The following is a 13645-nucleotide window of genomic DNA, read 5'->3' as shown; positions in this document are numbered from 1 at the left end:
ACTCAGGCCATCAGGTACCGCATGTCCCAAACAGTGATACCACTTGTGTAGAATTGAAGGTTGTACCACCAGTGAAAATTCTTTTCTTAAAATAACTCCGTTAATCCCAAGTTAATCCAGTTAATCACACCCTGGGGTGCTCCATTGAGAACAAAATGTACTTACCTGCCCTTCTGAACAATGCAGCTGTGGGGGCTTGATACAGTGATGTGCAACAGGCTGTGTAATGGCACACAGATTTGTACATGCTGCCTGAAAGGATATGTTACAAAGAGGTTGAGTGCATCAGTTACCTTAACAACTGCAGGTATTGGGTGACCACTAACACAGTTGGATAAATCCCCCCTGCCAACATGTCACAAAGAGAGGTGACTTTGACACTTGCGCCTCCTCTGGCATTGTATCTCTGTCATCTGAAAGTAGCTTTGCCTCTGCTTATATTCACGGGGGAGGGGGCAGCAGATTCATGATGACATTATAATATTCTTAGCGCAGCTCTGCCACCTTAATGTACCATCAGTGCATCCTGGACCTCTCAGTCTTTCTTTCTTTTTCTCAATCTCCTTCTTGCCTCCTCACTGGAGGATGAGTCTCCCACTGAGACAACTATGCCCATGTTTTCCCTAGTAAGAATGCTGAGGTACTGGTGAGAGCCAAAATTGAACTCCAGCAGGAAGAATAAGGCCTCGAAATAAGAGAAGTACGAAATGGAAACTTCATTTTTTTATAAAGCACTGTCAGCAGTCACAGAACCCTGAACTGCTGAGTTCAGGACTCAGCTGGCGAAGGCTTTAAACATGCCCAAACAAGTAAACAAGTAAAATAACAATAAATCCTACCTGGCATGAAATACTCTCCAAACGTTTTATTGCTCACACCGAGTATTATTTGAATGAATTGGGACATTAACGAGCCAGATCGGGCATGATTACATTGGGAATACAACACAATGCCACAGTACCCAATAATATGTTGTCCTGGGCATGTAACACACCTATTTGCACAATGTGTTATTTTGCCCACTGTGTCCTGTTGCAACATATAGGAAACTATCTGAGTAACATTTAATGCACAGATAATATGCAAACATTTTTTCTCCACTTTGGTCAGCTTTACAGATATTTGAGACAATGTGGCTGTCATCATTCAGCAATTTGCAGGTTAACCAGGTCAAACAGCCCTTGGTATCAAAGAGCAATTCTTCCCCCCCACGCCGGGGGGGAGAATTGCCGGGGCGCGCCGTGAATCGCGCCACGTCGCCCCGACCCCCGCAAGCGATTCTCCCCCCCCCCCCCCCCCCCCCCCCCGGAAACCAGCAGCGCGCGATTCGCACCGGGTTGCTCGGACAACCGGTGAGCGGAGATTCTCCGGCCCGGATGGGCCGAGCAGCTGCTACGGCACGACAGGTTCCCGCCGGTGCCGTCCACCCCTGGCCGCTGCCGGCGGGGTGCGGGAACGCTGGGGGGGTGGCCTGTGGGGGAGGGAGGGGGGCTCCTTCACCGGGGTGGCCTCCGATGGGGTCCACCGATCGGCGGGCTGGCCTCTCTCTTTCTCCCCCCCCCCCCCGGCCTACCTCCTTCCGCGCGCAGCCCCAGAACACCGGCCCCATGTTGGTGAGGGGCTGGCATGCGTAAGACGTTCCCCGCACATGCGCAGGATGGCGCGGCCCAACTGCGCATGCGCAGGATTGGGCTGCCCCAACTGCGCATGTGCCGGTTGGCGCGGTGCCCATTTGGTGCCGTGTAAGGACGCTGGAGCGGTGTGAACGACTCCAGCGCCGTGCTTGCCCCCGGGGGCCAGAATAGGTTGTGCCCGGGCCCTGTTCGTGTTTCACGACGGCGCTCACGACGGCGCGAACACTTGGGGCGCGATTCTCCGCTCCCGCGCTGGTTGGGAGAATCGCCTGGGTCGCCAAATTTTCCCGCGACGCCGGTCCGACACCCTCCCGCGATTCGCCCAAGCGGCGAGAACGGCCCCTTCGAGTTCCGCGCAGCGCAGGCCGGAGAATCGCCCGAGACACCCAAAATGGCGATTCTCCGGCACCCCTGTTATTCTCAGGCCCGGATGGGCCAAGCGGCCAGCCCAAAATGGCGGGTTCCCCCCCGGCGCCGTCCACACCTGCTCACTTCCGGCGGGAACAGCGCGAGAACGCTGGGGAGGCGGCCTGCGGGCGGGGGAGGGGGGATCCTGCACCGCGGGGGGGCCTCAAATAGGGTCTGGCCCGCGATCGGTGCCCACCGATCGTCGGGCTGTCCTCTCTGAAGGACGACCTCCTTCTGCAGCCCCGCAAGATCCGTCTGACATCATCTTGCGGGGCGGACTCGGAGAGGACGGCAACCACGCATGCGCGGGTGACCCCAGTTATGCGGCGCCGGCCGCGTCATGTATGCGGCGCCGCCTTTACGCGGCGCGAAGGCCTGGCGCATGTAAATGACGCGGCGCCGCTCCTAGCCCATTATCGGGCCCTGAATCGGTCGGGATAGGGGCCGTATCGCGCCGTCGTGAACCTCGACGGCGTTCACGACGGCGCGAACACTCTGCCTCCATTTCGGAGAATCCCACCCTTGGCCTCCATATCGGAGAATCGCCCCCGTCATGCTTCTGAAACAGAGCTTACAATGCAAGTAATGCCTCCTCGTGCCATTCTGTGCCAACCTGAAGCCCAAGCTAAATTTAGCTTCAGATCATTTTAAATGAATGCCATGAAGGTGAGGAACACAGAAAACAGGAATTGGGTGTTGTTATGATGAGCTGGTAGACAGGTATCATCTTGAAGATAATCCATTAGAGGGATAGGATCTCAAACATTCCAGTCGTGGGCCAGAGATTTTATATGGGTTCAAAGGCCCACCAAAATAAAAAATGAATATTTGCTGGGTCTTTCACCCAGCCTGCATACTTAGCCAGAGCATAAGCAACACAAGATCCATCCATTTGCATCTGAATTTTACATCGAGTTCTACAATTGCTGAAGGACGGCATGGTAGCACAGTGGTTAGCACAGTTGCTTCACAGCTCCAGGGTCCCAAGTTCGAATCCCGGCTTGGGTCATTGTCTGGGTAGAGTCTGCACATTCTTGCCCAGTCTGCGTGGATTTCCTCCGGGTGTCCCAGTTTCCTCCCACAGTCGAAGGATGTGCAGGTTAGGTGGATTGGCTATGCTAAATTGCCCTTAGTGTCCAAAAAGGTTGGGAGAGATTACTGGGTTACGGGGATAGGGTAGAGGTGTGGGCTTAGGAGGGTGCTCTTTCCAAGGGCCGGTGCAGACTCAATGGGCCAAATGGCCTCCTACACTGTAAATTCTATGACCCTATTTTGCATATTTAAGGGGCTGGATTCTCCGCCGGCGGGATGCTCTGTTTTGCCGACAGCCCGGGGGTTTCCCAAAGGGAGGGGGGGCTAACCCACAATGGGAAACCCGATTGACTAGCCGGCATAATGAAGCATCCCGCCGGCAGGGTGAAGCAGAAGTGTGGCGCGGCAGAGCGGAGAATCCAGTCCAAGAAGTCTGTTGGCTGTTTTGAAGGAATGCCTTGAAAGTCATTAGAACCGAGTATAATTCAGGCACACCGATCACCTTACTCTAAGAGGCCGTCTGTCAATTTTACACAAAAAAAAAGGTTGGATGTGAGATGAATTTCTCCCTCATGACTCCATTTGTTATCTATGTTTTGTCCTCTGTTACCCCCTTGAAATCTCTTTTTTCTTTATTGTGTTATCTTTCATTAATTGGAGAAGACTGCAGACATTGCAGTGACATGAATTGTGAAGTCTATTGTGGTTAGTCACAACATATGTCGCTTTTACCTAGGGTGGAGAGATTTTTATCCTCCCAAGTGTGTAATAACATGTATGTTTCTATAGCTATTATACAGGAATAGGGCCATTGCATTAGAAACAGGACTATATGAAAACATTAAAATATTTGTCTAATTTTTTAGCCTATATCTCTGCTGTCTAAAAAATCTCCCTATAGATTTTGTGACGGCATTTTTAAAAACCTACATTTTTTTTCCGGAATTAAATTTTGAAAGTTTGCCATGAGCTTGTATCCTAATATAAAAATTTAAAGGCTGAAATTTCATGCTGTTCCAAAACATTTCCACCATAATTCCAGCGTGCGTGTCGTGGAAAGGCTGCAAATTAAGTCAGGATTTGGACATGTCGAGTTACAACCAAGACCTAGAGTTTTCATCTAACCTTTTAGGAATGGAGCCTTCACCCATGTCAAACAATGCTATTAGATAGTGGGAGTAGCCAGCATTGTGGACTCCCAACATTGAAAATTCTGGCATCCCCAGAATAACCAAGGAAGATTGGTGGTGATATGCTGAATATTGACCTCATCCGATAGTCCAAATTTGGTTCATGGTTTTGGCCCCTGATGAAAATAAGTAGGGTATTAGAAATAAAATAAATGTGGCCACTGAAGGAAGGTAAGAGCCACTAATGGAATTTAAATGAAGAGACCCTTATCTTATCAACTAAACATTGGCAGGTTCGACGCTAGACGTCCCGGGTGGGCATGTTGCAGCATTTTCATGTTTGCTCTCCCGGGGGATTTTCAGCCATTTAAATTCTATGACCCTAGTATCGAACTAGCAAACATATCATCACCATATGTTTGCAAGTTTGAGCCCTAAAACTAAATTTTATCTAACTTAGTTACCGTATTTAATGTTGAATTTTCTATCCTCAGATGGGCCATTAGATATGTTCCTCATGCAAAGGAAAATTCGCTTGATAATTTTACCTATTTACACATCCTGCTGACTAATTATAGAATTGAATTATCTCAGCTGAAGGATTATTGCATGTAGATGCCAATTGAAGAGGAAGGATGGTAAATTTGAGCTCAACCACATGGCCAGTTATTATTTGGAGAAGAAAGCACATGAATGGAGCAATCCAGTCTATCAGTGTATTATTGTCCAAACTTCTGTTGGTCTGTATGTATTGAAATTATATCTGTTAAGTTAGTCCAGTATCCCGTGCATTATCTGGAAGCGTTTTATATGTAATTACATCATCAGAATTGTGTGCTAATGAAATCAATGTTTTATGATGATTTCAGTGTTAGTCTTTTTTAAAGAGGCAGTATCCGAATTGATCCATCTAGTTTGTAATTTTAAAATCATTGCAAAAGTTATTTCTCGTAATTAGTTAATTTAAATATGCTCAGCCTTTTCAAAATAGAAAAGGATTTAATGTACAAAGGCTAAATATTTGATCAAAGCAATGTCAATCATTATTATTGAAAGAAAATTAATACTAAGTAATAAAGTAGTCTAGCCAGTTTTAAAAAAACAATTTATTTTTGAACACGTGGACATATAGAAAATTCCACTTTAAAGCCAAATAAAACATGAGAGGAAGGACACTTCATGGCATCATAGTATCTATTTTTTGATCCAAGTAGCATCCAGTGGCAGAAATAGTTTTGTAATAAAGCAGTCCTAAGGCCTGGACTTAGGGGCGGGACATTTCCCAACTCTGCGAACACTAACTGGAGAAAAGCAGCCCAGATGTTTGGGTTTTCATTCCAAGGTGCAGGATGAAACAGAGGTTGGGCCCACAACTCCCAGAACAAATGCAGAGGCTGCTGAGTACGGAGGGGGGTGCTTGGTCAGAAGGCCCTGTGCTTCAGCACTATCTGAAAGATTGGGGGGGGGGGGGAAGTCCCTTCACCCCTCACTCCACCCCCCCCCCCCACGCACTCCCAGTGCTATCGCAAGCCCCTGTACCCACCCCAGACCCTCCTTGCCAACCTATACTCCTGTACCCGATAACCACCCATATCCCTATGCCAATGCATGCCTCACTACCCAAATTGATCACCCCCACACTTCCATGCCAATCTATACCCCTTTACCCATCCCCCATAAGCCCCATACTCTCCATGCAACCCATGCCCCTGTACCCATCAGACATTTTTTTTTCAAAGATTCAACGGGCAAGTCTTTTAAATGCCACGATAACTTGATAGCTCCATTTGAGAGTTGCCTTTGACACGTCCCCTTGCCAATTCTGATAGGTACCCTGGCTACACAAATGAATCCACCAGCTTTTACCTGGTCTAATGCACACGTGACCGGTTTCACACTCCTGACCTATCAAAATCCCACTTCAGTGGAGGCAGATGATGATTAAAATGGCCAGTGACCTCTGTTAACTGCACATGTGTGAACCCCGGCCTGACTCCGTTAAATGTCGTCTTTGAGGTGGGATCTAGGATTTCCGGGGTCATCTTCTATTTTCACCATGATGAGAGGCTCTCCATCAAAGCAAGAATTTAGGCCTAAGTGGATCAGGACCTAGAGATTCTTCACTCGTAATATGATTTTCTACATACCTTATAAAAGAAGGTTCACGATCTGGTCCTCATAGCAACCATTTAATTAATTTTGTCACTTCTCAGCTAGGCCTGCGAGATATGCGCAGAAGCAGCAACAGCTACATAGGAGGAGATTTCATCTCAGTGATGGCCTCATCAGATATGACATAAACATTATATCATGTTACACAATGCCAATCAAATTAATTGTATTTCGGTATTTATAAATTGAATTTCACTTTTTAATCAATCATACTACAATGCAACCATGGTTAATTAGCTGTTACTCGTTAGCTTAATAGATACTTGAGGTTTTCCATGCTTTTTTTGAAAATTGTATAGACAAACACTGGTTTGGACCATTTCTGGTTCATAAAGAACACGACAGGGGCCTACAATTTTCATGCCGTTTCTTTAGCAGGTTGGCACCTGAGCAAATCAACAGGCAAAGAGGCATATTAAAGGACTGATTATACCTCAATTAGAATTATTTAAAAATTATGTTATTTGATCTATAGATCTTATCTTGAACAATCTATGTCAATCTTTTTTCCCCTTTTGAAGTAGTTCTCCTTTAAATCAGCAGCATTGCATTTTTGAAAATAGGTACCTGAATAGCAACAGGTTAATTTAAAAAATTATGGTTCTGCTAAACAGGACAAAAATTAAAGGATACGTCTTCTTAAATACATATTTTTAAAGGATGAAGTGACTTTACTGCAAAATAATTTTGTTTTTGAAGATCCAATTTGCAAATTGCTGAGTTAGTTTTTTAGGGTATTAGTTATAAAGAATACAGCTTCTCTGGGACTTTGTTTTGATGGAAAACAACAGGCTGAATTCTCCGCCATCAGGATTCTCCGTTTTGCCAGCAGCCCGGGGGTTTCCCGATGGCGTGGGGCTGCACCACAATGGGAAACCCCATTGACCAGCTGGCAAAACGGAGAATCCCGATGGCGTGCAGCAACAGAAATCTGGCACAGCGGGATGGAGAAACCCACCCAACAGCTTAAGATGTTTTTTTCAGCAGAATTTTCGATTCTAATCTTAAACCAGGATACATTTAGCAGTGATGTATGAAAATTTTGCTTTGTCATTTTAACCCACATGATTTTTTTTCTTCTTTAGATAAACAATCTAAAAATTGAGGAATAGCAATGAACCAATTGTTACCAATTGCTATAAAATGTTATTTGTATTTTATTGTAAAATTTAAAACTCTAGAAATTGTGAGGGGGAACGTATTAACTGCAGAAAGTGTTCAAAATCACATTCCTGTATCTCACAATCATTTAACTTTGGTAGACAAGACCATGAGTTCCCTTTACAACTCATCCTTTTGCTACAACTCAGTTTGAATCACAGTATGCTTATCAAGCTTATTTAGGAAGTAGAGGATCTGTCTCTTTAAACTGTCTTTCTTGAATGTTTGCAACTCATATCCTTATCCTTTCAAACCTCTGTTACTGAAGCATTGCCCGTTGTTGATGCCTATGTCTTTGTCCATGTCAAGTCCTGTCAGTGTTGGATTTTACTTAAATACATGAGTCAGTCATAAAATCAGATATAATTAAATGAGCAATTTTAGCATGTGTTAGTGTTTCTATATATTTTCTTGTTGTATGACTGATATCAAATGCTCCGGATACTATTAATACTGATGCCCTTAGTAGTGGCATCAGTTGTTACTAATGCTGTAAAACCTTCACCTTTGTTTAAAAAAAAGAATCAAAACCCAAATTGACCTTAGTAACCAATAAAATTTACAGGTTGATGATATAAGTCCTCAGTAAATTAGCTGGTTGTTACTGTAACTAACTAAATTAATCTAATTAACCAATAAGACAGACTCAATGCTAAAAACTACTTCTGAGGAAAAGGTATAGCGAGCCAAACCTTGTACAACATAGAACCTTAAACTGTTGGTTTGTGCTTTATTTTGTGTCTCACTATAAATTATATAATTATATATAAATCATATAATTATATTCTCAGGATATAGTTAATCTGGTCAGAACTCTCCGGTTGCTGGAATTCACTATGCTGGCAGCACAACCCCACCAGTGGACTACGCGGCATGTGGGATGGTTTCAATGGGAAATCCCATTGACAAGCGGCTGGAGGATAGAATCCCGCTGCCAGCAAATGGCCTACAGCCAAAAAACCCGTGGCTGGGCGACCGGAGAATCTAACCCATTGTTAGGGGAACTATTCGTAACAGCTTTGTCTACAAATAGTTACAGTGAAAGAAGTGGAAATAAGGAAAAAGAAGTGGGCGACACAGTAGCACAGTGGTTAGCACTGTTGCTTCACAGTGCCAGGATCCCAGGTCCATCACCTGATGAAGGAGCTACGCTCCGAAAGCTAGTCATTCTAAATAAACTTGTTGGACTTTAACCTGGTGTTGTGAGACTTCTTACTGTGCCTACTCCAGTCCAACGCCTGCATTTCCACATCATTTCAAAGGGAGGTGAAGAATGAACCATTTTGCCAGGAATCACATAGGCCAGACCAAGTAAGGATGGCAGAATTTATCCCCTAAAAAACATTAGTGAAGGGCAGATGGCTTTGTACAACTTATAAGTAATGCTAACGTTTTGTTTCAGATGTATTTAATTAACTGAAATTACATTCCCCAGTGGCCATGATGGGACTTTAAATTCAGGTTTCCAGAGCAGTAGTTTAGGCCTCTGAATTGTTAGACGAGTAACATAACCACTTTCCTACTTTACCCCAAATGGCCAAAGAAAGCAAGTTGGAACTTCAGTAAATTTACTCACATGCTAAAATATCCAAGTAATAATTAGACTATGGAAAGGAAACAGAGTCCTGTGTAGGGCGCATTTAGCCAGGTGTTTCCCGGCGCTGACAGCCCCAAGAACGACCCTGCTATTAAATGGTACTCTGCTTCATTTCTGGGCCTCAGAAAGGAACGCCCCGCCGAGGCAGCACTTCGTCCCATTTCCTACACTCACGGCTTACACTTGCCAGTGCAGTAAATCCCCACCAAGGCGTCCAGAATCCCTCAATGGCCCAACTTACCAATGAGGGCACCCTCGAGCCCCTACGCACCCCATCTCAAAAGAGCAGGGCACCCCCAGGCCTGATCACCAGATTGGGCAAGCTGCCACCCAGTGCCAGGGTGGCACCCAAGTGTCACTACCAGGGTGCTAGTCTGGCAGTGCCATGGTGCCTGCATGGCAGCTTGCCTTTCAGTACCGGGCAAAATAAATTGTAGCTACCATTTTAAAACAAACATTATACAATTGTTTTATGTAGGGCGGGATTTACTGACCACCCCGCCGCGTGTTTTTCGGCGGGGGAGGTGGCCCGTCAACAGGATCTATCAGTCCCACCGTTGACAGCACCCCTCGCTGCCGGTAAACCTGTGCGCCAGCGTGGGAGCAAAACTTACCGCCGGCATGAACAGCCGGTAAATCCCGTCCATCACATTTAATGAAATAGAAGAACCAAAATTGCACTTTACTTTCAGATAAAAAAATGAAGATTTTACTCAGTATTAGTATCAGTACTGGTATCAGTCTTGCTTTTAAAGTAAACATTTTAATTGTGCATGACTGCATGTTATTCTAAACATGGCTGAGTAAACCTCAGCCTAATCTGGACTAATATAAAATGTGACGGGATGCAGTAAGAGAATCTTCTGTGTGTGCCATGGAGGGATCAATGTCACATTTTCATCAGTCAAGCTCAAAACAGGTTACATTTCCCTACAGTGCCTGAATATGTCTCTTAATTGTTATGGAATTTGCATGCCAGCAAGTGTTTTTTGGGGCAGTTTTTGTTTTGACTGATTTCTATATAATAAATGTCCCTTTTGCACGCCTTTTGGGACAATAGGCCACACTTCCAGACGGGCAATGCTTCAGCAATTGCATGGCATCAGTATTTTCTCTCACGATGAGCATCATGCTTCCTCATATTCATGGAGTGAAAAAGGTAAGACTAAGTTGTAACACTAAGTGATGAATGGTTTTAGTCCTGAAGCTAGCCTCCAAGCTAAATACCAATTAAAAAAAAAAAAGAGATTCCTTAATAAAATGATATTGTTTTAAATATACAAATATACATTACATTGTGTTACCAACTTAATATTGTTTAACGCCTATTATTCATGAACTGATATGATAAATATTTTAAGTTTTTTTTTTTCAAATTTGAACTTTGAGTCTTGGACAATGCATCGGTAGTGTAGACCAGCACATGAAAATTAATAATCTTGCCTCAAGATGTCAAACTAATAATCTTGCCACTAGATGTCCAAGATTTTTTTACACACCTGTTTTCCTAGATTTGGCTGATCAAATGCATGTTTCCAACACTTAACCACAGCCACTACCTTTCCAATGCATACAGCTAATGGTCCGGATATGGTTGTAGCAGGGCTTCTAATGGCATCTGCTGGTAATTAAACTTGTTCAAGCACATTTAAGCTTTCAATGTTTTGCACCACATTTTTCTGGAATCACAGGTTGATAATGTTGTAGCGAGAAAATAGAATATCTGAAACCTGAGTGACAGCAACAATATCTCCCGAACAATAACAACTTGCATGAGAAGGTACTTTTATCATAGTAAATCTCCAGTTAATATCTGAAGAAATAAGACTCCACATATATAGTAGTTACTTTTCTGTTCCAGAGAAATTGATTGGCAGCAATTAACAGTTATTACTTTGTTAAAAGGGTCCCTATGCTTGTAATGACTAGGCTTAAATTTCTGTGGTGAGTTTAATTCATCCCTACCATGCAAATGTAGCAACTTCATGGTATACAATACATGTCAATGGTGAGGCAGATAGCAAAACCCTGTTTTGTGATGCTAACAATGGAGCAACACAACTTGGACAGAAATCCACATATTTGCTTCTTGCCTAAAGCTGTTGTAGCATTTATGCATAAGTAACAACGATTGCCACGAGTTGCACCATTATTTTGAGAGTACATTCTCGGCCAATGAGATTGTCGGAATTGAAACACGCCATAATACTAGTCTATCTCGATGCTCTAAACCAGAAAAGAGTACATTTTCTGTCCACTTTGATGCTGCAAAATATTCACTTAATCCTTCTCCAAATAATTAGTCTTTTTTTTCTCTCAGTAACTTCTCAGCTCCATTTTTAATTATTTTAAACCTATGTTTAGTCACTTTTTGCCAAATAACAGGACAGGAATCATCTTTATTAATTAAGTTATTGACTATTGTTTTATCCTGAAGAAGTGTGGAAGGACAGCCTGGTAGCAACATCCGGCGTGATTCTCCGGAAAGATTTCTAAGTGTGATAGTGAGCGGGAATGCCACAAGCTTCCTGGCGTTTGGCCCAATGAGGCCGGCAACGCTATTCAATATTAATCGGACCACTTAATGAGGCCCCACGGGCTTCTCGCTGTAAATGAAGGCTCTCCGGTCAATTCGCCGGGACCCCGCTCGCCAGCCCCCTGCTAAAAAGGTCGAGCAGCACTTAAACAGCACTTGCACAGCCAGTCCCAGTCAGCTTGCACCAATGGCGCTGAGAAAACCGGCCCCAAGATTCGGCGATGCAGACCTGGCGAAGCTCCTAGATGCGGTCAAGGCCAGGAGGGATGTCCTGTTCCCCCGAGTACCCCAGAGGGTGAGCCACAGGGCAGCCAGTGCTGCCTGGGATGAGATGGCAGCAGCTGTGAGCTCGGGGAGTGTGATCAGGACTGGCCTCCTCTGCCATAAGACTGTCAACGAATGACACCGGGCAGCACGGGTGAGTTGACACCCACGCCCTCCACCCCCTCCCACCTGAGACCTTGCCATCCCCAGGTGAGCATCCACCCCCCCCCCCCCCCCAAACTCTCCATGCAGTCCCCAAACTTCTTTTTAACCACCTCTCCCTTCAAACTACCCCAACCCTTCCTTCACACACCCCCCTCCCATCACTGTGAACCACATGCTTGGCTAACAATGTCCTCTCTGTGTCTCTGCACGAGAACTTCTTGCAATCGCTGGGAGAGGGCCCAGACTGGTGGAGGCGTGCCGAACGTAAGAATCCTCACCACCTTCGAGGATCAGGCCCTGGAGGTGAAGGGGGTGAGGACAGAGCGGTCACCAACGCGGAGATTGGTGGAAGCCGTGGAGGTGTGGATCAACCGGGCCCCACCTGGAAGACTGTCAAACATGAGTTGTTGTTGCCTTACTGACGAACCCATCCCTCCCACCGACCACATGTCAATTCTCCTGCAGATCCTCCAGCTGACGGCGCTGGCCCATCCGGGGTGGTCCCCTCTCCAGCCTCCCAGGAGAACACCTCGCAGTAGAGCGCGGGGGAAGACACAGCTGTCATATGTCATCCCCACCATCCGCCAACGCAGAGACACACACCTCGGTGGGAAACATTAGTGGTCAGGTTTCTGGGGCACAATCTGGTGAGCACACATAGCTGCATATACACATCAGATGAAGGCAGGAACCCAGGGCGAGACAGCTGTTGGAAGTCTGCTGGACCCAGCTGGGTCCCAGCCTGATACTTAGCCGCTGGTACAGAGTTACCCGGAGCTGATGGAGATGTTAGGGTGCGGCCGGGACAGTCTGAGGGAGCTATCAAAGACATACCAGCAGGACCATAGCCGATTGAAGGAGTACTAGAGGCTACGGGTGCAGGAGATGTCCCCGGCAATGCGTGGCACTGAGGCCAACACTGCTAGTGTGGCGTCCGCAGTGGAGAGCCTGGTGCACGATGTCGGCACCATTAGTGAAAGTGGCCAAGACGTCGCACAGTCATGACAGCCATGGCTGACGGTCTTGGCAAAATGTCCAACTCACTGGGGGATGTGGCCCAGTACCAGGCTAACCTTGATGAGGTGCTGCGTGACATTTCCTCTCAGATGGGAATGGCCGAGGTGCTGCGGAGCTTGTCCCAGTCGTAGGTGGGCATTGCTAAAGTGCTGTAGAGCATAGCCCAATCACTGAGGAGCATCGCCGAGGACGTGACAGCATGATGCAGACATTGAGGAGCTGCCAGGGCTGACAGAGCCGAATGATGCAGGGGCTCGAACCAGCTCCATCCCTGGTGAACCCTGGTGCCCTTTGGGTACCGAGCGGGCGCTGGGTGCCAACCTGGACCCGTCCCGTGGAGTGGAGATGGTGACCACCAGCTCCCCAAGTTCCACCCCTCTGATGAGGCCGCGTCTCGAGGTCACAGGAGACAGGAATTCAAGGCTGTGCTTGTGCCTCGACAAGTGCGCTGGGCCGTCCAGCCCCAGAGGATGCCTGTCAGAGGCATCGAAGACCACGGGGTGAGATACGCAGCTGGCTGCTTGCACCT

At 46.2% G+C, this 13645-nt stretch overlaps 1 protein-coding gene across 5 annotated transcripts in view; it reads left to right on the top strand.

Annotated features, from left to right (window-relative positions):
* Positions 1 to 13645, top strand: part of stxbp5l (syntaxin binding protein 5L) — an 879402-nt gene that overhangs the window by 820949 nt on the left and 44808 nt on the right. For 3 of the 5 annotated variants that reach the window (XM_072513711.1, XM_072513707.1, XM_072513709.1), the window contains one exon: positions 10195 to 10293. The exons of the other annotated variants lie outside the window; for them this stretch is intronic. In XM_072513711.1, the coding sequence (XP_072369812.1) occupies positions 10195 to 10293 (99 nt within the window). The remainder of the gene's footprint in view (positions 1 to 10194; positions 10294 to 13645) is intronic. 5 annotated transcript variants of the gene reach the window in all.

This window comes from Scyliorhinus torazame, chromosome 8, assembly GCF_047496885.1.
Source record: "Scyliorhinus torazame isolate Kashiwa2021f chromosome 8, sScyTor2.1, whole genome shotgun sequence".
Classification (NCBI taxonomy): Eukaryota; Metazoa; Chordata; class Chondrichthyes; order Carcharhiniformes; family Scyliorhinidae; genus Scyliorhinus; species Scyliorhinus torazame.
This window is presented reverse-complemented; position numbering and strand designations above follow the sequence as displayed.